Source organism: Macaca thibetana, chromosome 10 (assembly GCF_024542745.1).
Source record: "Macaca thibetana thibetana isolate TM-01 chromosome 10, ASM2454274v1, whole genome shotgun sequence".
Classification (NCBI taxonomy): domain Eukaryota; kingdom Metazoa; phylum Chordata; class Mammalia; order Primates; family Cercopithecidae; genus Macaca; species Macaca thibetana.
In genome coordinates, this window is record NC_065587.1 from 26555879 (window position 1) to 26581056 (window position 25178).

At 50.9% G+C, this 25178-nt stretch overlaps 1 protein-coding gene and 1 long non-coding RNA gene across 2 annotated transcripts in view; one reads left to right on the forward strand and one right to left on the reverse strand.

The window, feature by feature from the left end:
- Nucleotides 1-25178, reverse strand: part of LOC126929565 (uncharacterized) — a 53116-nt gene that overhangs the window by 22306 nt on the left and 5632 nt on the right. The gene's annotated exons all lie outside the window — the stretch shown is intronic.
- On the forward strand, nucleotides 13382-20418 carry LOC126929553 (ral-GDS-related protein-like). Its single transcript, XM_050745995.1, is given in 11 exon segments — nucleotides 13382-13560; nucleotides 13686-13879; nucleotides 14020-14330; nucleotides 15073-15288; nucleotides 15655-15758; nucleotides 16259-16328; nucleotides 17889-17963; nucleotides 18446-18520; nucleotides 19106-19129; nucleotides 19480-19601; nucleotides 20145-20418. Coding segments are annotated over 11 exon segments (1410 nt in total). The 3' UTR covers nucleotides 20185-20418.

Genomic DNA, 25178 nt, shown 5'->3' on the forward strand with positions numbered 1-25178 from the left:
GCCTCCATTCCTCCCAGCACCTCCCCACACCCAGGGGGCAGCTCTCCATGCAAATCCAGCCCTGGGCTGGTTCTCTGCGAGACCTGTCTTGGAGCAGTTTATGTTTTAGGTAGGGAGGAGGAATGCAGAGCAGATGAGCCAAGTGTTAACAATTCCACTTCCTCAGAGTGCCAGGCCACACAGTGACAGACACCATCCACTGTCTTCCCTGCAGGTCTGGGCTGGAGGCACAAGACCCACAGCTGCGGGGACTTCAGGTCTCAGGAAGCTCAGGGCATGGGAAAACCACACAGACCCACCTTCCTGCTCCACGTACCACAGCCATGCCCACTGTGCCGTGCCATCACCAGATATCTCTCAGTAGGTGACCAGGAGAGATTCTCACTCGTGCAAGGGACTTCAGGGGCCTGAGCCAAATGGTTTGCGTGGCTGAGGTACTGTCCTGGGAGTTCTAGGGAAACTGATTCTGGAGCTAAAAAATAATGACACGCTGCGCTGAGAGACGCCGCCCACCCTCCACCTGCTGAGGACTTCAGCTCTCACCTTGTGTAGAGCCTGAGGCCACTCCCAGGGAGGTTAGTTAATTAATTGGAAAGGAGCCAAAAAGGAAGAAAAAAGAAAAATAATAAGGAAAAAAATGCATCAACAGCCTCCATTTGCAAACACTCTCAGGCTGGATGAATGCAGCATTTTTAGGAAATGAGCAATAATTTACTGTCTTGTTAAAGAGACTGACCAAGGGTGCGGAGCAGAGAGCCGGGCCATGGGGCTGAAAGGAGGAGGAAGGCTGTGAAGGGCTGTGTGCTGCTCTGATGCCTGGAGATGGTCCTTCCTAGAGAGGAGTCCCTGGAGAAGGGAACCCACAGCAGGAACAGGGTCACATGTCTCTAAATCATTACGTGGAGCTGGGTTAAGACCCGAGAGCCCCTGGGCTGGGCGTGGTGGCTCACGCCTGTAATTCTAGCACTTTGGAAGGCCGAAGTGGGCGGATCACGATGTCAGGAGATTGAGACCATCCTGGCTAACACGGTGAAACCCCGTCTCTACTAAAAACACAGAAAATTAGCCGGGCATGGTGACAGCGCCTGTAGTCCCAGCTACTCTGGAGGCTGAGGCAGGAGAAAGGCGTCATCCCAGGAGGAGAAGCTCGCAGTGAGCCAAGATCGCACCACTGCACTCCAGCCTAGGCAACAGCGAGACGCCATCTCCAAAAAAAAAAAAAAAAAAAAGACCCGAGAGCCCCCAGGAGAGACGGAGAGGCCTGAGGAAAGCAGTGACTGTGGAGAGAAGAGGAGGGTGGCTCTGGGGGATGTTACCTGTGAGGGTGGTTAGAGGCCGTGTCCACCTCACTGTAGTCAGGTTGGAAAAGGGGAAAGTGTGTCCATGTGCAGGATGAGTGTCGATATGTCAGCCCTGGGCGCATCACTAGAGACACCAGGCTCACTCTGTGTGGCATCAGATGCTGGACCCAAGTGTGGATGGACTTGGTTGTATCCATCAGGATTTCCAGGCACAGAAAACAGTTTTGACTCCTATGAGTTTAGTCCAGACCCTAGTGGGCTGTGCATTGGGCTCTATTGCCTCATCTGTCTTTGCCTTCCCAAGATGGCAGAGCCTGCCTTGTGTTAAGGCACCACCTGTTCACTTCTCTCTCTCCTGCTCATGGGCATGTCTTACTAAGTGGCAGGCGGCTCCTCCAGGGGCCCCACAGAAGCTTCTTAGTGGGAAGATGCTCACGGTCAAGGTCTCCAGGCCCAGGGGTTTTGTCTTACATGCTACTTATCCGAACATGGCAAGGAGCTAAAGCAGCTTCCACTGCCATGAGTAGGAGCACAGTGAAAATCAGATTCAGCGCAGAGCCCTGCTGTTTGCCTGAGTCTGGGCTGTATCTTAGGATAAATCAGGGAGGTTTCCCAGCATATTGTATAGTCACCAACATGGAAGCCACTGCTCAGGGTGCAGGTGAGCCTGAGATGCCCCCGGGGATGCACAGGTTGGGTGGGGACGGCGAGTCACCACAGGGTGCAGGTGAGCCTGAGATGCCCCCAGGTACGCAGAGGTGAGTTGGGGGTGAGGAGGCTGCCTGAGTCAGCTCAGGGTGCAGGTGAGCGTGGCAGATGCCCCAGGGATGCACAGGTGGAGGGTGGCCGAGTCAGCACAGGCTGGGAAAGGGAGGTTGCAGGCAGAGACAATGGTGAATGTGGGCGCCCACCAGTGTAATGCTCATGGAGTCTGAGGCAGAGGAGCTGACACAAGCTGGAAACTGAAGCCTGGTGTCCAAGGCCTGCCGCAACCTATGCAGTGAGAGAGGAGCACAAGGAGTCCAGGATGTGGTGGACTCAGCCCCCTATCCCACCATGGGGCTGCAATGCCCAGGCCTCCTTTTCTTCCACCCTCTCCAGAGAAGAAGCTGCTTCTGCAAACTGTTTCCATCTGAGACTGCCCAGCCCTCCCTGAGTCCTGGGGCTGGGGGCTGGGATCACACTGCAGACCCAGGATGGGGAAGGTTTGCTTTATCTGTTAAGGGAGCCTTGGGAGGAAGCACCTGCCAAGACCATGCAAAGGTCTCTGCTCAGAGACTCTGCTGGGCCAGAGAGGACACGGTGGCTGAGTCCCTATCGGTGAGCCCAGGGCCCAGCCCCGAGGCCCTGGCTCCTTACTGAGCAGCTGTGTAGGGACCACAGGGCTGTCCCCCCCATGCCTCTCCTGGTCACAGGACACACACTCCACCATGGTACAGAGATCTGACAGCCTAGTTGGTCTCTGCCATTCACCAGTCACTGTCTGCTCGCACATCCACAGTTCCACTCCCAAGCATGGACCTTGCCTTCAGTAGTCAACTCAGAAACCCCAGACACCATTTTCCATGCCAACTGGCCTGCCCACCACCCAGAAAAGCCCTGGACACTGTGCCATGTGGCTGGCCCCGCACTGGGCCAGGCCTCCATGAGGATAAGGAAACATGGGAGGTAGGAGGTCTGGGCCCTGCCCTGGGGAGGGAGAAGGATGGGACACAGGCAGTGGTCACTGAGCAGAAGAGATGGAATGAGCAGAGGATGCTGCCAGGCCGCTGAGTATAAGGAATCATATAGCTGAAGCTGTTCATCTGACATATACCAGAAACTAACACAAAATAAGAAAATAAACAAAACCAAACAATCCAACAGAACTTGGGCAAAGAACCAATAGACATTTCTGAAAAGACAGGAAATGAAGTAACAGATAAAGGAAAAGGTTGCCCACATCACTAATCATCACAAAAATGTAAACCAAAGCCATACTAAGACAGTGTCCCCATCCACATAAAATGAATGTTGCCAAAAGCAAAAACAGAATTTTTAACAGGCAATCACCAGCATGGATCTGCAGGCAGGGAACCTCTTAGACACTATGGGTGGCAATGGAAATTGGTGTACACACTACGAGCAATAGTCGGCAGTTCCTCCTCCAATTTATCAGGGTTTGCTGAAGATGGCGGTATATAGGCTGAGCAAGAGAGGGTAGGGTGGATCGGGGTTTATCGATTACGGAACAGGCTCCTCTAGGGGGATGTAAAGCACCGTCAAGTCCTTTGAGTTTTAAGCTGTTGCTTGTAGTATTCTGGCGAGTAGTTTTGTTATCTAACTACTGAGGTTTAGGGCCAAGCATATAAAAATACAACCACTACGTCATCCAGCAATCTCACCACTGGGAAATACAAAGTACATGGATGTATTATGCTCCCTGATTACAAATGACATAGAAGAGCTACAGTGATCCAAACAATATGGTATTGGCATTAACACAAAAATACAGAACAACAGACACAACGAGGAAGCCAAATACCAAACCCAATTCGTATATGATGGACACATTTTAAAAAGATACACCCAGGGGATGGGAGACTCTGGGCTGCCTTCGGTAGGGCTGCAGAAGTGTCCTGGGGGGACCTGCAGCCGCCTATCAACTGGGTTCTGGATGGTTTCTACTCCATGAGGATTTCCAGAGTATCCCTCAGCCACCGTCAGAGTCAGGAGAGCTTCTATGGGGCTGCAACCATCTGTCCCAGCCTTTCCTGTCTCCATGACACACCGTGTGACCTTCGTATACTGCAATATGTAGCTGCGTGTACTGAAAGCGTACAGTTAAGATGACTTGCAACCGATGCTACTCTAAGTCTTTCAGAGATTTTTCAGATATCCCCAGACCAAAACAAACTAGTGACATTTCATGGTTTTGCAAACCTGAACCAACAACTGCACAGAAACAGCTCCCTATGCACCATCAGACACTCTCCAGACTCGTCCCTCACTCACAAATGTAACAAACGAACATGAACTCTGGCAGTCTTCACTCCTAAGGGCCACTTAACAACCTCTATGGGTCGGGAAGCCTTTGATCTGGGCCAGGCTGCCGACCCACAGGGGTGAATTGTGCCTCTAATGCTGAGTAATGCTTCCCCTCACTGGACTAACCCACACCCTTGTACCAAGAAGGGCCCCCAGGGAAACTGCTGACATCCAGGAGCCCACGTGGAATGTTCCAGCAACCTGGATGGCCTCAGCTACCTCTAGTACCAGCCTTTTCCTCTGTGGGGCTCCCTTCCTGGCTTTTTCTCATGCAGACCAATCTAAAGTGGCTGAGATGTCCTGCTCCCTCAGCCTCCCGGGTCACCCTGATGGCACAGGCATGTATCTGCACTCAAGTATGAGGTACCTATAGAACGAATTCCCTGGTGCGGGGGACAATGCGTGGGGCCTCCACCCAGCCAACCCCAGATAAAGAATCCAGCTCTGACACAGCTCAAAGACTGTGCGGTGGACCTGGAGAGACGCTCTGGGCCTGTGTCCTCTTCTGGCTAACTGGATTCTTTGGAGGATGACTGAGACACTGGGCTTAAAGCTCTCAGCCTAGGGCCCAGAATGCCACACGGAATCAAATCAGCGTGACCAGGGACCGAAGTCCTCTCCTTGGCTGGAAATGGGGGATCAGGGTTGCAGAGACAAGCAGCACAGAGCGATGCCTGTGCCATCAGAGAAGGGACAGGGGATCTGGTCCACCCTGGGCTCCTTAACCTGAGTACGAGGCCTTGCTGGACCCTGAGCTCACCTCCACCTTGGCAGTCCATTGTGACTGCAGTCCAGTGGGGTCAATGTCTGCCCTGATGCTGGAAACAAGTCCTGGGAGATGCGGAGGGCATCCTGTAGTGGCAGGCAGTCTGGGTGGTCCACAGGTGTGTGCTTCAGCAGGTCCTGGTAAGGGATGAGGTGGTGAATTGGGGGCCGTCTGTTTGGGGCTTAATGAGAAGCTCCTGAGCAATGCTCAGTTCTCACCAAAAGAATTCAAGGGCAGGCCCTCAGGGACCCACACTCTTGCCAGCAAAATGTGAACGGAAAATTAGAATCGGAGCAGCAGGGTTGACTCTAAAAGGGCCCGGCTCGCTTTTCTCCCAGCTGCAGTCATTACTCTTTTCCCCTAGCAGAGGCAGCCAGGTGGACGCTCATCTCACCAAGCAGCTGGGAGAGACACCCCTCTACCCACCCTGCAGCTGCTCCAAGGATCCTGGAGACCAAAAGACAGCGGTTGGGGAAGTAAGACGTTCCTGCCTGCACCAAGAGAGCAACTGGCCAAAAGCCAAGCTCAGTAGCTAAGCTCTACTGAGGCCTTGGCCCTGTTGGCGTGGTTACCACAGGTCAAGGCAGGCATACTCAGGGCCCAGGATCCCTCTGCCCAACTTTTCAAATGGTCTGTTCTCAGTGACTCCGGTGCCCTCCCACCCTGGGCTCACTCTTCTGAGAAACCCCTAAGCCCTCTCTGGCCCTTCAGGGGCCATAACACCCATGTGTAGGACCAGGATGCTCTGAGTGACTTACTTGGTCAAGGGGCTGGTACAGCAGAGCTGTTGGGGATGGCAGAAAGGAAAAGGACAATGATATACAAAGAACCACTCAACATCTCAGAGACCAGCTTTGTCCTCCACCTGCCGTGCTCCCCACGTGAACACCTGCTTTCAGGAAGCCAAAGTGGGTCCACAGCAGCCTCCACCTCTGTCCTCACTCCCAGGGCAGACCAAGCAGCAAGAACAAGTGACACACAGTCCTGGTGACCCTGTCCCCTTCCTACCCATGTCTACTCTCCCACCAGACCTGGCTTCTTCAAGGGCTGCCGCAGTCCTGTCCAGGCCTTACCTGGCTCAGAGCAGATGATCCCCTGCACCTCCCAACCTGAATCACACAGCTACACCCAGCACATGCTACAGAGGCCCAGCACACTCTGGGTCACATCCAGAAACTCCACAATAGGGGAGGAGACATGCTGTTTCCCAGTAAGGGCAGCTCCCCAGGCCTGGTCATTCTCAGACTCCTCCAGTCAAAGGCCGGGCACAGCCAGCTGGGATCACCATGCTTCACTCTGACCCACACGACTGACCTTGCCTCCTCTATGGAGAGACCCCTCCACACAGCCTCAAACCCAGACATAACAGAACGGAAGAGGCTGGATGCTAGGGAGGCCAGTCAGATCTCCACACAAAGGCTCTGCTCTTAAGAAAGAGGCAGACTTAGGGGCAAAAGTTTCCTGAAGCAACTCAGGTCAGGCCTCACATACAAGAGCCCCCAAGAGACTGCCAAGCCACCAGCTCAGCCAGCCAAGAACCCAGGGCCACACCCTTCTGAGACCCAGACACCAAGTGAGGATCGCTGGGATTCAGCAGGAACAGGTGGACGTGACAGCTGGCGGACCAATACTTCCCAACACCCTTCCAGCAAGCAGCTGTAAGTCACCCCTCCCAAGGAGTCACTCCACTTCGGTCCCACACCTGGGTGCCTCTGTCCACGGAGTCATGATCTTTGGCCTCCTGCTATAGGGGCAGTGGGAGACAGGATGGTGGCCTGGGAAGAAGGATCTTAGACTGGGTGTCCCATAGGACCAGGTTGTGACAGATCCCACAGCCAACACTCATGCCGCAGTCAGCCCTCAAACCCAAAAACTTTCCAAAGCCCTTAATATAAATAGCCTATACACTGCTAAGCAGACACTTCAGGGAACAATCTGCTGGCTGTGAAGAAGATGCAGCCTCAACAGGGTTCCATGAGCCTTCTGCAAGCAAAGCCTTCTTTGCTTGGATGCCCAGTAAAAGCACTAGGGAAGCTCTTAAAAGATAAAGGGACACAGGCACAGTAGTGCAGGTGTGTAAACTGAGCACTGTGGGAGGCAGAGGCAGGAGAATAGCTTGAGAATAGGACTTTAAAAGACCAGCTGGGGAGGAATAGTGAGACCCCATCTCTGCAAAACACAACAATTAGCATGGCATGGTGGTGCAGGCCCATAGTCCCAGCAACTTGGGAGGCTGAGAAGAGAGGATTCCTTGAGCCTGGGAGGTCAAGGTTGCAATGTCCATGATCATGCCACTGGGCTACAACCCAGGCAACAGCGCAAGATCCTGTTACAATCAAACAAACAAACAAAAAACCAAAGATGCCTATCTCCTGCCTCATCAAATAAACGCAAATCTCTGCAGGGTGACACAGGGTATTAACATTTTAAAATTTTGCCTTTGCTGAAGTAAACGTATAGTGATGGCTGAAAAGCAATGCGTTATGTAAATATACTTTCTATGACTTATTTGTAGCCCTTTCATATCTAGGAATTTCTACGGACCCTCTCTGTTGGCCTCGGAAGCCAGAATGGGCAGGGCCAGGTGTGAGGTGTCCTAGGACACTGAGGGTAGAGCACAGCTCCCAGCTCAGGGGGACCCATGTCTGAGGCTAAGGCACCCAGCTGGGGCTTAGCATATCTTCAGAGGAGAAATCACACCTCAGAACCCCAGAGACTCAAAACAAAGCTCGAGTTCAGCAGATACCTGCCAGTGGGCCCTGGATTGGCTGCCCCAGGGAAAACTGCCATTGCACTGTCAGCTCCCTCCAGCCCTCTCTCAGGTCCCAGCAGGAGTTGGTTTCCCACTAAGCTCCGAGGTCTCAATAAATGGCATGTTGAACCTCAGAGGAGTTATTAATAGGTCTACAGTTACCTGAAGACTCCACCTGACCAGAGCCAAAAATGAGTCCTAGGAGGGCAGCCAGGAAGAAAGCAGGGCAGAGAGGAAACACAGGGAGAAGGGGCCCTGGGACCACGACAGATATGGAGGGAACTAGGGGAACGAGAGCAGCCCTGATGATTGTGCTCCCCACAGCCCCTGCATGCCTGTGTCCCCTGAGAATTCAGGGTGAGGAGCTCACTCTTGCCCTTCACCTGTTCCTGGGCTCTGGCAGGCTGGCCTGCTTCCTGCCCCAGCCTCACCCACTCTCCGCACTCCTCGCCACTGCTGTGGGCAAGCTGATCTCTCTGGTTTGCTGGGCTCTCACTCTCTGCCCAATGGCACCGAGTTAACTTCTTTGCATGCTTTATTTTCTGTGATTAAAAAGGGAAGCAATTCTCACTAATGCCATTTCCCAGAGGAGAAAACAGGCACAGGGATGTTCTATGACATCCTCACGGTCACCAAGGTACAAGTGGGAGCTGGGCTTTGAATGGTAGTCTACCCATGCTCCTAAATTTGAGCCGTCCTCCAAGGAAAGGACAGTACCTGTAAAAGCTCAGTAAATGGGGTGGGATTTTCCTCACTAGGGCCTGACCAGGCTGGCACCCTGGTATCTAACTTCCAGCCTCCAGAACTGGGAGAAATACAAATCTGTTTTGACAAGCTCCCCAGGCGACAGCTCTTTGCTGTAATAGCCTGAACTGTCCCAGAAGTGCTATTCCATCATCTGTGTCATATTCCATCATTCAGAAGGGAGTCATGAACCCCTCAGTGCTGTCTTTGTGGATACTGCCCACCCAAGGCTGAGATGAGGCATAGGGTCTGGGTCTAAATAAAATGAGAAGGCACTGGAAGGTGCAATGTCAGAGCAGGATGTCTGAATTTCATTTAATCTCAACCTCTACTGGTGCAGCATGAAAGAGGAGGCAGAACAAAAGTGGATTTTCTGAGAACACACTGTGGACCCCAGACCCACTGGAGTTGTATTCCATGCTATCTCTCACCCCTTCTTGTAGTTCTTCCATCTCGAAGTGTGTGCTGTATCTACAGGGACCACCGCACCATGAGTCTTTAAGATCTATCTCAAACACACCTCATGAGTTCCCCAGGAAGGAGATGCTAGCATAAACCCCATTGTGCAAGCTGGGGAGGCCCCAAAACACCAAAGGAGTTCTCTAGGGTCTCACAACTGCTAACATAAAGGTTTTTTGACCCAGCACTGGCTCCTCAAACCTGGGACCCCGGTTATATCCTAGTCTTCTCTTCCCAAGGTGCTGAAGGAGCACACTTTTGCATAATGGTGAACAGGTAAGGAGTTGACGGGGGAGGGTGAGTGGCCAGAAACCCAGAGGGACCTTTGAGTAGGTCTTATGGAGAGGAGGAGCTTACAGGATGGAACCTACAAGATGTGACCTCACTTCCTTACTGACAGATCCCCAACAGAACTTAGAATTCTGGTAACTAGGCACCCATATTCTAGAGACAGCCCCATTTCCAGCTCACTTGGTAGGCGACGCTCGGGAGAACAACATGTTCTCCTGCTGTGTCCCGACGTGCTGCCGACCTTCTCGTTGCAGAAGAGGCCAAAACAAGACTCTTTCCCGAGAATACAGACATTGGTTCAACCCTCACCCTCGACGCCTCTGGCCCTTTGCCAGAAGGCACCCACAGGTAACACAGGGCCCAGGGCAGGCCCACCCAGTCCAGGCCTCAACTCTGCCCATCAGGGCAGTGCCGAGCCCCTCCCGATGTGTTTGGGGGAAACAGGAGATGAGGGGCCCTCCCTAGACAGGAGCAGGTTGGTTGTCAGGTGTTTGGAGCCTAGTAGGTATGTCAGGTTCGCAGCCCAGACCATGCCTGGCAGGATGGGAAGGTGAGGGTCGAGGACACAGTCTGTCTGCTCAGATCTGAATCCCAAGACCTCAAGCTTCATCTGCCGGAGACCTCAACCTTCTCTGGCTGGGAGGTCTATGCAGATGCTCCCATGTCCCAAATCTTGTTGAGGAAGGGGGAGGCAGGGAGGAGTTTTAATGGGTGTGTCCCACTGTGGGGTCAGCCAGGCAGGCCACTGACACCTCTTGGCCCGGCTCTCGGGCACTCTCTTTGCAGAGCTCCACACAGCAGATCAAGCAGGAGCTGTTGGATGGATTCCATTTCTCCATCTTCTTTAAAGGACAGGTGCACCATGCCACCAACAACGGCCAGTGCTGGTCTGGGGTGAGACAGGGCACAGAACAGTCTCCATAGACAGGGACTAGAGAAAACCAGGGTGGGCCGAAGACTCAAACATGAATATAGGGACTCCCTAAGCTCTAGGGCTTTCACACTTGAGTGAGCCACTGTCCTCTCCCAAAGAAATCTGGCTGCCATCAGTCCCCAGTGGCAACTTGGTTACAGGCAAAGTCCCTCTCGCCTATCAGAGGAAGATCAGAGAAAATCCATCTGTTTTCACTTTATGCTATGCCAGGAGTATCTCAGCATGTTGCCACAAGAATTGAGTACAGTGATAACACTATAGCAACACACTCATATTGTTATCATTTTAACTCCCCACCCTAAGTGGATCTCTGGCAACAGGCAGCTCCACTGCCCTGCCAGACCTCCTCTAGGATTTAAAATCCAACACTTTTACACAAACAAGGGGGGCAGTGGGGGGGCGGATCATTGATTACAACAAAAGAAGGTGAAGCTACTCTATGCATCTGTCTTTAAAGTGTCATCTCACAGAACTCATCCCTGCAGGCCCATCGCGCAGGAGCTGCACCCTCGCATGCCACTGTAATATTCCTTAAGGGAGGCCATGCTCCACAGCGGGTCAGCCTCTCAGTGCTGGTGGAGCCTGTCGTGATAAAATTCCCTTTCTAGGCAGCCTTTCTGCAGGGAGCATAATCCTATATGTGTCCTAATAGGCTGGAGCAGTTTCCCAGGGCTGCCATAACATGCCACACAGACTGAAGGGCTTAATCACAGAAATCTGGTTCCTCACAATTCTGGAGACTGTAAGTCCAACATCAAGCTGTCAGACTGGGGTGGTTTCTCTGGGCCTCTCTCCTTGCCTTGGAGATGGCTGATTTCTATCTCGGTCAGCACAGGGTCTTCTCTTCAACGTCTCTGTGCGCTCACCACCTCTCCTTGTAAGAACTCCAGGCATATTAAATTAGGGGCCACCCTAATGAACTCACTTCACCTGAATTACCTCTTGGAGAACTCTGCATCAAAACAGTGAAATTCTGAGTCTCTGGGGTTGAAAATAGAAACGGTTACATTTGGGGGAGGGGACACAATTCAACCCATAAAATATACAAATCCCTTGGGGAAGACAGACACCCGGGAAAGAGTATCTGGGTGAAAAGATATGCAGATAGCAAGTTTCCACAGCTCTAGCCAGCTGACTTTCCAAAAGGGCTCCAGCTGGTCACACAGTCACCAGCAGCCTCTGAAAGTAGCTGCGTCTCTGAACACAGCCTCCCCTGAATACTAACATTCTTTTAACTTTTTGCCAATCTGTTGTCTGTGTGGCAAAGAAAATCACCTTGTTTCATTTCCACTTTCAAACATACATTTGCGTAACCTTTCACGGGTTCCATACCTGCCTGCAGTTTCTCTTCCCCGAGTTGCCTGGCAGATCCTGGGCCTTGGGATGCGCTTCCTCCCACGCTGGAGTCTTTCGGCATTCTACCCTGGCCTAGGGCTGGGATGGCCGTAGCTGTTTCTCCAGACTCACGTTCAGGCAACAACAAAAACAATCATATCCCTTTAAGTCACAGTGTTCTTCTAGAGCGTATTGTCCTGTGCCCTGTCGCTAAAATGAGGAGGGGACGAGGCCTCCCCAGGCCTTGAGGACTTGCAGGGATGATGCTCCTCATGCAGGCTGTTGATATACACGATGCCATTGCCCCACAGATGACAAACACTGTGAAGATGCCTTGAAGGCATGAATCGTTTTATCATTCTCCATCCTCACATGTAATTTTACCCTGAAAGCCTAGAACCCTTTTCACCATGGGCACCCAGGTTCTCCACATACACAAGTCCCTGAAGGGTTGGTACTTCTTAGTGTGACTTCCAGATCCCGATCCTCTGGTGGTTCATGGTGTTACCATTGACTCCCATGTCCCTCCTTGTCCCCACAGTATGGAAATGAGATCTGCAGGATGCGAACTTTCCAGCCCGGCACAGGGGAGAAGCTGTTGGACTCCCTGGTTCCAGCCTTGCTAACTAAACCCATCTCCTCCTATGCCACCTGCCTGGGCCCCTCCTGGGACTTTATCACCATGCCACACCTTTTGGAACTACTGGTTAGAACGTGAGTGTCCGTCCCCTCCAAGGCACGGAGGTGTCTCTGTCCCCTACCGGCTGTGTCTTGAAGATGCAGCTCTCAGAGCCTCAGGTGGCTCCTCTGGAACACAGAGTAGTGAGAAGATGAACCTCACAGGGTTCTTGTAGGGAATGAACGATCTAAGACATGGTTCCTTAGAGCCTAAAACTCCGGAAAATCTGCTGGGGGTGCTGTGATTTATGTTTATTACTTTTCCCCTGCACAGAAGCAGCTCTCAGCATTCTGCATCAATGGCCCATATCCCTCTCTGTTTGGAAAAGCTCATAGAGAGCAAGTCTGCCATGGCATTGGTAAATGATGTCTGAGATTCCTTCTGGCTGCTCTTTCTTCTTGACACAGAAAGAAGAGGGGTCCTTTGGTGCTGAAAAAGGAGCCTCAGGCCCACTCAGATATCTGGAGAGGCTCACTGGCGTTCTCCTATGCTTGGTGTTCACTCATTCAACACATACATACAAAACACCTGATTTGTGCAACGTTCTTCTTGTGGCTTGGCATAATTTCATAAAGCAGATGACAATCCCTGGGAGTCGATTCTACTCAGGAGTCAGGCACTCACAGTTGACAGAATGAACAGGTCATATCTACAGAATGTTAGAGGTGAAACACTCATGGCCTCCTCTATGTATGGTGGCATCCTCGCAGACTCTGACTAGAATGATGGAGCCCAGCAACAAGTATAAACTGGGTGGATTTAGGATTCTGAAGGGCTTTTTCACCCACAAAACATGGCGCAAAAATGTAGACTCTGACTGGGGAGAGACTCAAGGAGCCCTGGGGCTCATACTTCTTAAAATTCCCACGAGAAGGCTGATATCTGGAGACTTCTCCTGCAAGAGGGAAATAGTGAGTTCTGTAAATGGAGACTTAGGTTCCCTGCAAAGTGGAGGTGAGGCTGGGGTCACAGCTGGCCATCAAGAGACCCATCCCAAGCACCGTGACTCCCCATCTCTCCCTGTCCTCCTCCACTCTACATCTGCCCCTATCCTCCTAACCCTAGGACCAGCAGACCCAGAGCTGGAGCTTTGATGAGCAACCTGCTCACAAATCAGCCTGGAGCTGCAGTCTTGAGTGTCCAGGTGCACAGAGCTGTGCTCCAGGGCCTTTGGGAAGAGAATGTCAGTGGGACACCGGGGTGCACAAGGGTCTGTACAGTCCTGCTGCATGGCCAGGTCTGCCCCTTCCAGGACAGCACTGATGGCTTGGGGTATGGTGGGGCTGTCCTCTACACAGGCAGCAACAGGCCAGGGACCCAGAACCACACAAGGGTGCCCTGGAGGGTTGTGTGGGAGAAGGCCAGGCCTCTGACTCAGCTGTCCACTCCATCACCAGCACCACGACCTCCATTTTGTTCACATGGCCCCTTGAAAACACTTCAGTTTGCTATCAGCCCCCACAACGGTCATCTTTCCGGATAAAGCTGGCCTTCAGGAACTTCGCCTGGCCTGGACTGGGCGTGGAGGACCACCAGGAACTTGTTCTAGGCCAGTTGGTGCTTCTGGAGCCCAACGAGGCCAAGCCAGATGGTGAGGTGGCTTGCAGTCTGGAGGACTTTCCGGGGGTGGTGGTTTGGGGATACAATTCCCTTACATTCCATCCGGTCATTTCTGTGCTTGGAAAGCCCAGTGAATAGTGACTGGTGTCATGACCTTTTCTCCTTTTCCAGATCCTGCTCCACATCCTGGGCAACACGCATTAACAATGCTGGCCCTGGAGCCAGCACCACCACTGCTGGCGGACCTGGGGCCTGCTCTGGAGCCAGAATCACCTGCAGCCCTGGGTGCACCAGGATATCTACATTCAGCACCAGCACCAGCACCAGGGGAAGGGCCCCCTCCAGGGACACTGCTGGAGCCACAGTCAGCCCCAGAGTCACCCTGTCCCTGTCCTGTAAAGAACCAACCCCCTGAGGAGCTGCGTGACATCACGACCTTCCCTCCCAGGCTGTTGGCAGAGCAGCTGACCCTCATGGATGCGGTGAGCAGCTGGGCTTTGCAGGCTGTGCCTCTGTCACCACCTGTCTCAGACCAGCCTCTCTCTGAGGAGCGGCCAATGCCCTGGGTCGAATGTCAGCCCCACTTCTTACCAACCATGAGACCTGGATGAGTTTCCTCATCCACAAGCCTTCCCTGTCTGCATGTGGACAGCAGAGATGGGACATCGCCCATGCCAGCTACACAGAGTGACTGTGCAGACTGAATGACAGGGGATGGACCAAAAGCAGGACAGGGCAGGTGATCACTGAGGGGCAGGCAGGGCCATGGGTCACTCACCCAGCTGCTCAGGAGCCTCACTACCCTCAGTGCTTATTAGGTACCTAATGCATACTAGATTCTATGGCAGACACCCAAATAGAGCCCATAGTTGCAGCTGCCACAAGGAAATTGCACCAGTATGGAGAGAAGGAGAAGAGGGCTGATTGGGATGGGAGGAAGACGAGGCCTTAGGACGGGCAGGCCTGAGCCACTTGAAGAAAATGTCACTCTCTCTCCCCACTCTTGTTGGGTTCTGGGCCATAATGCATTCAGGGCCCTCGGTGGGCAGAAAATCAAATCCAGGGACTCCCACACATCTGGAGCCCATTTTAAACCTTTCTGAGCTCCACTTCGGTTCCTGCCAGAGACCATGGATGACTGTGAGCTCAGTCCCTGCCTGGGACCGTGGGTGACTCAAGAGTCGGGATGTGCTCTATCCGTGATACTCTCCTCCTCCCCAAAAGGAGCTGTTCAAGAAGGTGGTGCTCTACGAATGCCCCAGCTGCATCTGGGGTCAACAACAGAAGAAGCAGAATGAGCACGTGGCACCCACAGTTCGTGCCACCATCGCACACTTCAACAGGCTCACCAACTGTGTCACCACCTCCTGCCTCGGGGACCACAGCATGAGGGCCTGCGACAGGGCCAGGGTGGTGGAGCACTGGATCAAGGTGGCTAGGGTAAGCCATGGTTGGGCCTGAGGATTCCCTCTTTAAAAACGGGGAACTGTCTCCTCCATCGGCTTTCAGGATTGGCATCTGTATCTCTGGCCTGAGCCCTGCACATCCGCTAGGCCTTCTTGCCAGAGCTTCACTGCCCTTGACACCCATGGCCCAGTGGGGGCTGCTCACTTCCGACCTGGGCTCTCCCTTGGGTTAAACTACAATCCTCCTAGATGACTGACATTCACTCGGCCCCAGGTGTGCCCTCCTGAGGCTCCCTGGGCCTTTGCTTCGACCAGGAGGGGAGATCTCAGCAGAGGGGGCTGAGGCTGAAGTGGGCCGGGCTCCAACTCTGGACCTCACAGCTCACTCTTCCCTCTCCAGGAGTGCCTAAGTCTCAACAACTTCTCCTCAGTGCACGCCATCGTCTCTGCTCTGCGCAGCAACCCAATACATCGGCTACACAAGACATGGGCAGCAGTGACCAGGTGAGGGGGGCTCTCTCCAAGGGAGCACCTGGGTGGACCTAGGGACCCATAGGTCTCCCCATGTGCCTTCAACGATTCTGAAAGGTTCTTGGAGACCAGGGACACTGGAGGTAGGAATGGGCTGGTGGGTGTGGTCACTAAGCTGCCCTGGACTTCTAGGCAAGGATTTCCAACTCGGGACTAAGGATTTTTAACCATCAGGAACAGACTAGAGCCAACTGGAGGGTGTCAGGTGTTTGCACCCAGCAGTGGAACTGTGTCCAGCTGGAAGCTAACTGTGAACACGCAGGGGCTCATGTGAAGTGGAGATGGGCCAGGGGAGGAGCATGACAGGTCCCACCCTGGTCCTCTGGAGCCCTTGTCATCAGAGGACCCCACTGGAAACACTCACTCAGGAAGTTGGGATTCTCTGGGTTTTCAAACAAAACGGATTGGATTGGAACTCACAAATCTGCCCAGTTATTCCTAAATTTACTCTTCTTTCTTTCCTCTGTCCATAGCAAAAGCACAAAATATCTCAAAGAACTCTGCGAAAAAGACACTGCAGTGAAGAGGGACCTGCTGATCAAGGTACAGTGGAGTCTGGGAGATGTGGGACAAGTGTTTAAGGGTCAGAGGAAAGAGTGAGTTTGGAAGGGCATTGGACCTGGTGTGCAGTGGTTATTTTTTGTTTTGTTTTGACTTACATACTAAAAGTGGACTTGAAAAATTCCCTCCACGCCTACCTTGGGCCAACAGGAAGAGAGGTGTGTGGGTCCATGGGCAAGTGGGGGCACAGGGGCAGGAGGCCCTGGAAATGGGATGTGGCAATGGCTGCTGGGCTGCGGAGTGGGGGTGATGAGTTGCAGCATTAGCAGGGTTCTGGCTCCCATGCTGGTCCATGCTGCTGGCATGGAGCTTCCTCCAGGCTGGGGGGTGGTCATGGTAGGTGGGACTTTCTTCCTTCCACAAACTGGCCAGCAATTCCTGAGAAAGCCAGGCCTCTACTGCTGCTTCTGTCTGCAGTGCACCTCCATGGGCAGGGGCCTCTGCCCACACTGGGGGAGAGGGGGAACAACAACAGAGGAAGCTCATGTGCCAGGGAGTCCAGTGGGCCGCCCAGCTTTGGGTACCAATGGGCATACTTGGAACAGACATATGTGTTTGCCGGGACTCCCTGCTCTGCCCTTTGCAGACACCCGAAAACGGTCATGTCACAGGATTCTCACCAGTTAGCAGTGACACAAGCTCATGACAAGTATCTGGGGGATTCATGCATTCCTAGGGGATCCTCCCTGACCAGATCTCAGAATCCTCCATGCAAATGAGAAGGCAACTTGTCACCCAACCCAAGATTCTGGAAAACCCAACCATGTCCATCAGAGAATGACACCTCAGGAGGCCACTCCCTGTGTGGAGGAAGAGAGTTCTGTGCACGGAACTCCCCTGGGGGATCGTTGGCGAGGCAAAACCTTTGGCATGGCTCAAACCCAGTTTGTGTGGCACAGACTCCAGTGGGGCTTGGATAGGCAGGTGCCACCTAACCAGGTCTCCTAAACCGCCCTGTCCCTTTCCCATCACGACTGTGCCTGTCTGGAGACCTAGACACTCAAGAGATTCCAGAGAACATGACCATGATGGGTGGTGGTGCTAGGATATGGGGTGAAGGCAGTGGGACAGAGCTTCCAGGATGGGGAGGAGGCGCCTTCTCTTTCGGGTCCCTGGGGAGTCACTGCCCACTGTGGGTCTGTTTCCTCATCTGGAAAATAAAGGGATGCTGAGCCTGTAGTGCAGCCCTCACAGGATGGAAATGAGATTCAAGAAAAGAAAATAATTTGCTGGCTCTCATGCCTGGTTCTTCCTCAGAGGGATGAGGGTGAGAACAATGGCAACAGCTACAGGAAAGAGTACTCAGGTGGCCTTGTGAGGTAGCTGTGGTTTTCATTGCTCTTTACAAAAGAGGATACAGTCTCAGGCAGGCCCAGTTGCATGAGTGGGTGACACACACACGGAGTGTGGAGCTGGGCCAATGGTAACAGCACCGTGCCAGGCGACTCACACCAGTCCCTGGGGATCCAAGTGCAGGGTGGCTAGGATGTAACTGGGGGAAGGGAAGAGAGCCTCACTGTCTCCGTCACTGACACCTGGCAGGCGGGGAGCTTTAAGGTGGCCACCCAGGAGAGGAACCCCCAGAGAGCCCAGATGAGGCTGTGGAGGCAGAAGAAGGTGAGTGAGGCTTTGGCATGGAGAGGCTGCAGGGGATCAGAGGATAGGGCTCCCTTCCCCGCCAGCTGGAGGCCTCCATGTCAAGACCACAGGGACTTCCTCCCCAGCCCTGTCCTCCTGTGGACACTGGGTCTGGAAAACCTCCATTTGAGAGACCAGAGCAAGGGTCTGGGAAAGCTGGACTCAGAGTGGATGTGGGGAAGGGTAAGACTGGGACCACATGCCCTTGTGAATTGTTAAAATCCCACCATAGAGGTAACTAGGAGTGCTTGCTAGACTTAGAGGTCAGCTGGGATAGAGGAGGCAGAGAATTGGGAAAGGCAGCTGAGTATCTTTGACTACTCCAACCGGGAGACCTGGAGAGGGGGGTTCTGGGAGACAGGGGCTGATGGGATTTCATGAGACAGAACCTTGGGCAGGCAACTGAGGGCCAATACTCATCACCACTACATGTACCAACTCCTCACCCATCCTTGGCACAGGGCGTGGTCCCCTTCCTGGGGGATTTTCTGACTGTGTGACAGAGGTTGGATTCAGCCATCCCGGATGATCTGGATGTGAGTGAGCCTGGGGCAGGCTGGTTGGGAACCAGGATCCTGAGGCTTGGGAGGAGAGGGTTGTGGACCGAGTCCTTAGATCTCAGACCTTGGCAAACCACTGAGACCCTCACAGCTGCTCCTGTAGGTGGGGGTGTCAGGCCCATCTCATCACCTTTCGGTGATGGAGGCTCCATAGCAGCCACCAGTCCCTATTCCCGAGTGGTGAAGCTGCAGAGCTGCCTGACTGCAAAGCTACTGAGGTGTGGGCTGAGCTAGACTTAGCCTTTCCCTAGAGTAGTCCCGTAACAGGCCAGTGAAATTGAGCCTCTCCAAGGGCAGGCAGTTCCAGGGTCACTGAGCGCTTTCTTTCTATGAGAGATCTCAGTTTTCCTGTCTGTTATCACAGAGGGTTGGGGCAGAAAGTCCCTGAGCCTCAGCTCCTATGCCCCTGCTCTAGAGCCCGGAGCCTGGGGCAGAACCAAGTCCTGTCATGTGCACATCCCCTGACTCTGGTGGCCCTGGCAGTAATGCAGCATGGGAAGGGATGGGGTGGGGCTAGTTGTGGGCCAGGGACCTTTCTGATGGACTCTGTCTGCCTTCCAGGGCAACACCAACAAGAGAAGGAAGGTGAGCAGCTGGGACACTCACGTTGGATGAGGGTGGGGATGTGGACGTCACAGTCCACCCTGGACACGACACTCCCTGGCTCCATCCTCTACATCTTAGGTTTACTGGGAGGGTTTGACACACACAGGAGGAGGAGACCTAGCCCAGTGGAGAAAGTGGGAAATGGAATGGAATCAAAGACCAGTTCCTGCAGGAGGGGCTTTTTACATCCAACTCTGAGAACAGACTGGGGGCTGCATGGGGCCCCCTCAGAAAACTGCCCCATGCATCAGCCCCTTCTCCCTGCCTACCAAAAGTGCTCTCAGCATCTTCCACCCAGGCCCTGTCAGCAACCTCTCCTCTGTCTCTAGGAGGTCCAAGTTCTGCAGGAAATGCAGCTGCTCCAAGTGGCTGCCATGAATTACAGGCTTCGGCCTCTTGAGAAATTTGTCACCTATTTCTCAAGAATGGAGCAGCTCAGTGACAAGGAGAGGTGAGGGCCTAGCGGACGGGCAGAGGGTGGGAGAAGGCTCTCCATTTTTATTTTTAATGTGGTCTGGCTCTGTCGCCCAGGCTGCACTGCAGTGTGTCACCATCTCTGCTCACTGCAACGTCTGCCTCCTGGGCTCAAGCCCTTCCTCAGCCTCTCAAGCAGCTGGGATTACTGCTGTACACCATGTCCCAGGACGTGGTACAGCCTGTACAGACACCATGTCCTGTTGTTCTGCTGTTGTTGTTCTGGTACAGATGGGGTTTCACGATGTTGTCCAGGCTGGTCTCAAACTCATGGCCTCAAGCAATCCACCCCACACAGCCTCCCAAAGTACTGACAGTACAGGTGTCAGCCACCCCACCTGGCCTAGAGGAGGCTCTCCTGTGGACAGCAGCAGAGAGCCTATGGCCATGACTCCATGGCCAGCATCAAGCCCTGTTGCATGGGGACTGCTGGGGACCCAGGATTCCAGCTGGGCAGGCACTGAGAGGGGACCTGATGTGTGGCTCATGGTGGCCTCACAGCTGCCTCACTGTCCTGCAGCTACAAGCTGTCCTGCCAGCTGGAGCCCGAATCACAGTAGGCCAGTAACATCTTGCAGTGGCTGGGACCCCACCGGGATGCTGGTCAGAACACCGGCTCTGCACCATCCTTCACCTAGACCGTGACACCAGGGAACCACATCTAGGTGGCTGGCAGCTCAGCTGCATCTGGCCCCTGCTCTTCAACATCAGCTGCTCCTCCTGGCCAGGATCAGGCCATGGGACTTTTGCCAGGCAGGCGGGAGACCATTTTATGTTTATTTTCTTTAGTGTATAAGTAAGGGTTTTTCTCTTAACTTTCATTAAAATAAAATTTTAAAACACTATTCAAAATGTTCTATAGCTGTTTGGAATGAGAAAAGTAACCGCAGTGCAGTAACCATATACCAGTCTTCAGGATTCATAGTCCAGTATGTAAAATTGAGGCTATGGCTGAACAAGTCATGCAACAGCGTTTATGTTATGCATGCTAATCACTCAACATTTTCCTTCTTTGTTCAAATTAATTATTGTTAACTCTGTTTAAGGAAAACAAACAAAACAAAACAAAAAAACCCTTAAAAATCATAGCATGTTACCCAATCTACCACACTTGTTCTTCTGACCAGCTACTCTCAAACTTAAATTCTTGCCAAATTCAAGTTCCACTGGGGTACTCTACTTTCTTAAGGTTTAAATATTTAATGAATCACTTAAATATTTACTGAAGGGCTGGAGATGGGAGGTATTTAAGCAATTGGTAGGGCTGGCCTTCTCCAGAAGTCCTGGGCAGAAGGGAGCTGGCCATCAGTTTCCACGAAATAAAGGTAAACTTTTTCCACTATGGATCTTCCCAGACTTTCTGACACCTCTCCCCTAAGTGAACATCAAGGAAGGAGAAAATCGCTTGAACCCAGTATCTAAAGGATGTTCCACAGCTTAATTTGAGCACACCCCCATTGTGGTATATCAGACAAAAACAAGCCAAAGAAGTCAACATTTCGGGGTCTGAAACATGTAATACCCCCAAATCAACACCAAATAAACACCTAAACCCAATCCTGGAGCCGCAAAGCTCCTGTAAGAAAAGTGGGAGTCTATATCTCAGCAAAACTTGTATCTCTGCACGCAGTTTGCAAAAAAGAAAGAAAACAAAAGCAAAAATTATCAATAGCAAGAAACCCTTAGACCACGCAATTGATTTGGCAATACTTTGTCGTATTTTTGATCTTTTTGGATGGGACACAAAAATCACTGGTAACAATTGTGAATGAAAACACATGGGACTACAGAGCTTCCACATGGGGAAGAGAAACAATGAACCACAGAAGAAGGCATCCAAAGGGTTTGTTATCTAATATGCATGAGAAACTAACACTACTCTAACTAGGAAAATGAACAAAACCTAATACCCAACCTAAAACTGGGCAAAGAACCTGAACAAGCACATCCAAAAAGAAAACACGAAATTAACTGACAGGTCAAAGAGAAGTTACTCAACTTCACTAATCCTCACACATATGTCTAAGTGCAAACCACTCAGATACCTCTCACTCTAATTAGAATGAAACTTAGCAAAAACAACAAAAACAGATACGTTCACAGGCAGTGGTCAAGGTAGAAAGGCAGAAAAAGGCACTTTTATACACTATTGGTGGGAATGTGCATCAATTACTATACACACAAAGTGAAACAGTTGAAGGTGTCTTAAATGTTTTATAAATACCCGTTCACTTAGCAATCCCACCACTGGTTATACACAGAAAGCACATGGAATTTGTTATGTTGAAGAGATACCGGCCTTCCTATGGCGACTGAAGCACTATGCACAATAGCGAAGGCATCCAATCAACCTACCTGTTCATGCACAGAAAAAGGGATAAAGAAACTACAGTACACAAAGGAATCCTCTTCGGCCACAGAAATTCATGAAACCATGTCATCTGCAGCAACGTGCAGAAATTGGAGGACATGACCTTCAACGAAATGAACCAGGAAGAGAAACCCAAACACGGCATGATTTCATGCATGTGAGAATGACATCAACTTTCTCTCTAAATGACTTTATCTCCTAGACATAGAAAGTTCCACAGTGGTGAAGTGGTGGGGGAGCAGGGGCAGGAACTGGGAAACGGATACAATGTTACACTCAGATGACAGAAATAAATTCAGCTGTTCTACTCCCCAGCAGGGTGTCTAGACTTAACAGTATCCCACCACATTTTCCAAAAAAGGCTGAAAAGAAGGACACTGAATATTGCAACCACAGAGAACTAATAAATAATAACTACACAAGGTAACAGAGACAGTCAATGCCTTCCTTTGATCATTACACAAGGTATATATGCATGGATTAAAATGTCCCACTCTACTCTTTAATTGTATACTTTTACTACAGGACAAATTGTTTTTAAGGGCCTAGAAAGAAACAATGCTGAAGTTCATCTGAGACCAGGAAATGCCCTGCATTTCCAAAGCAATTCTGAGAAATCCAAACTACACTGGATGCATCACACTCTCTAATTTGAAATTTCACTAAAACTCTAGGAACCTGCTTCCGAATGGATGAGTGGAAGAGAACACAGAACCTGAAGTAAACCCACACACCTCATGCCACCTGATTCTGGATGAAACACACAATAAGTAACAGGGAAAGAACTCCCCTTTCAATAGTCTTGGGATAAGTGGTGAGCCATATGCGGAAGAGTAAGTAACACTAGGCCTTTACTTCTCACCATCTACCAAAGTTCACTCAGATGAATAAAAGATGTAAATGGAAGACCTCAAAGTACAAAAATCCTACAAGAGACCCTATATCAGCTTTGATAAAGCATTTATATGCCTAAGACCCCACATGACACTGCAACAAAAGCAATAATCGACATGTGGGACCTGATACACTAAAGAACCACCACACAACACAAGAAATCACCCACAGAGTAGACAGACGACATAGAGGATGCGAGAAAATGTTCCCAAACTATGCACCTGACCAAGGTCTAATATCCAGAAACAACCTTAAAGACCTTACACAAATCAATTAGCAAAACCCTCCAAATAACTAATAAATAGGCAATGGATATAAACACACACTTCTCAAAAGATGATGTTCAAGCAAGCAACAAGTGTGAAAACATGCTAAACCTAATTGTCAGAGAAATATAAATCAAATGCAAAATAAGATATCACCTCACGCTGGTCAGAATGGTGATTACACAGTTTAAAAAAAAAAAAAGGACACTGGAGAGGCAGCAGAGAAAGGGGACACTGGTCCACTTTTGGGGAAAATGCAAAGTAGTTCAGACACCATGGAAAGCACTTCAGAGATTGCTCAAAGAACTTAAACCGGAACTACCATCTGACACAGCAAGCCCACCACTGGGGTATACACAAAGGAAAATAAATCCTGTCCAAAACACACATGCACACAAACGGTCTTGGCAGCACTCTTTACAATGGCAAACACGTGAAATCAACCTAGGTATCCATCAACAGTGGATCAGAAAAGGAAAATGTGGTACATACATACCAGAAAAAACTAGGCAGCCATAAAAAAAAACCAAGGAAATCATGTCCTTGGCAGCAACATACAAGGAGCTGGAGGCCATTATCTAAAGAGAAATAAGGAAAAAACAGAACACCAGATGCCACATGTTCTCACTTCTAAGGTGGAGCTAACACTGAATACACCCTACCATAAAAGTGAAAACAACAGACACTGCTGACTATCAGATGAAAAAGGAAGAACGGACTACGTATGGGCTAAAGACCTATCTCGTGCGTCCACCCACTTCCTGAATGATAAGGTCTCTGGGACCGCAAGTCTCAGTATCAGGCAATATACCAAAAGCAGTAAGTAATCTGCCTTGTACCTTTTAATCTATAATAAATGTAGAAATTATGTTAAAAAATACAAACTTAGAAGCTAAAAAAATGAATGAAAAACACAAACTTATAATTATTCAAACAATATTTTATTGGCATAAACTAAGGAAGTGGTCAGAATGAGTAAACCAAATACTCAACCCCAATGTACGTATAGTGAACACATTTTTTTCAAAAGGACACCAAAAAGACAAAATGGGCAAAACAGAGCCTGTTCAATAGATGATTTTGAGCAAACTGAATATTCACATACAAAATGCTGAAACAGGACCCTTATGTCATGCAACACAAAAATCAATGCAAAATACATTAAAGACCTAAAACTCAATTCTGAAACCACAAAACTCCTACAAGAAAACAAAGGGTGTGCACGTATTTTAGAAAACAAATCCATGCAAGTAGGCTGCTATAGGTATTTAAAAAACACTAAAAGCAAACACTCTAAGAAAACACCCATAGACAATGTAATGGCTTCGCATTTTCACTTTTCAGTTGAGGACTCGGTTCCCCAGAACAGTGGGACGGATTAGAAGACCCAGATGTAGGCCGGGCGCGGTGGCCAAGCCTGTAATCCCAGCACTTTGGGAGGCCGAAACGGGCGGATCACGAGGTCAGGAGATCGAGACTATCCTGGCTAACATGGTGAAACCCCGTCTCTACTGAAAAATACAAAAAACTAGCCGGGTGAGGTGGCGGGCACCTGTAGTCCCAGCTACTTGGGAGGCTAAGGCAGGAGAATGGCGTAGACCCGGGAGGTGGAGTTTGCAGTGAGCCGAGATTGTGCCACTGGACTCCAGCCTGGGCCACAGGGTGAGACTCCGTCTCAAAAAAAAAAAAAAAAAAAAAAAAAAAAAAAAAAAAAAAAAAGGAAGACCCAGATGTAAACCTGCACACCTGAAACCATCTGATATTTGAAAAAAAATCAACAAAAATAAGCAATGGAGAAAGGACTGCCTATCAGTAAGTGGTGCTGGGATAAGTGGCTAGCTAGATGCAGAAGAAATAACACTGGGCCCCTGTGTCTCACCATGTACAGAAAGCAACTCAAAACGAATCAAAGATTGAAATGCCAAACCTCAGGCCAGGATCGGTGGCTCATGCCTGCAATCCAAGCACTCTTGGAGTCCGAGGTGGGCAGATGACTTGAGGTTGGGGAGTTTGAGACCACCCT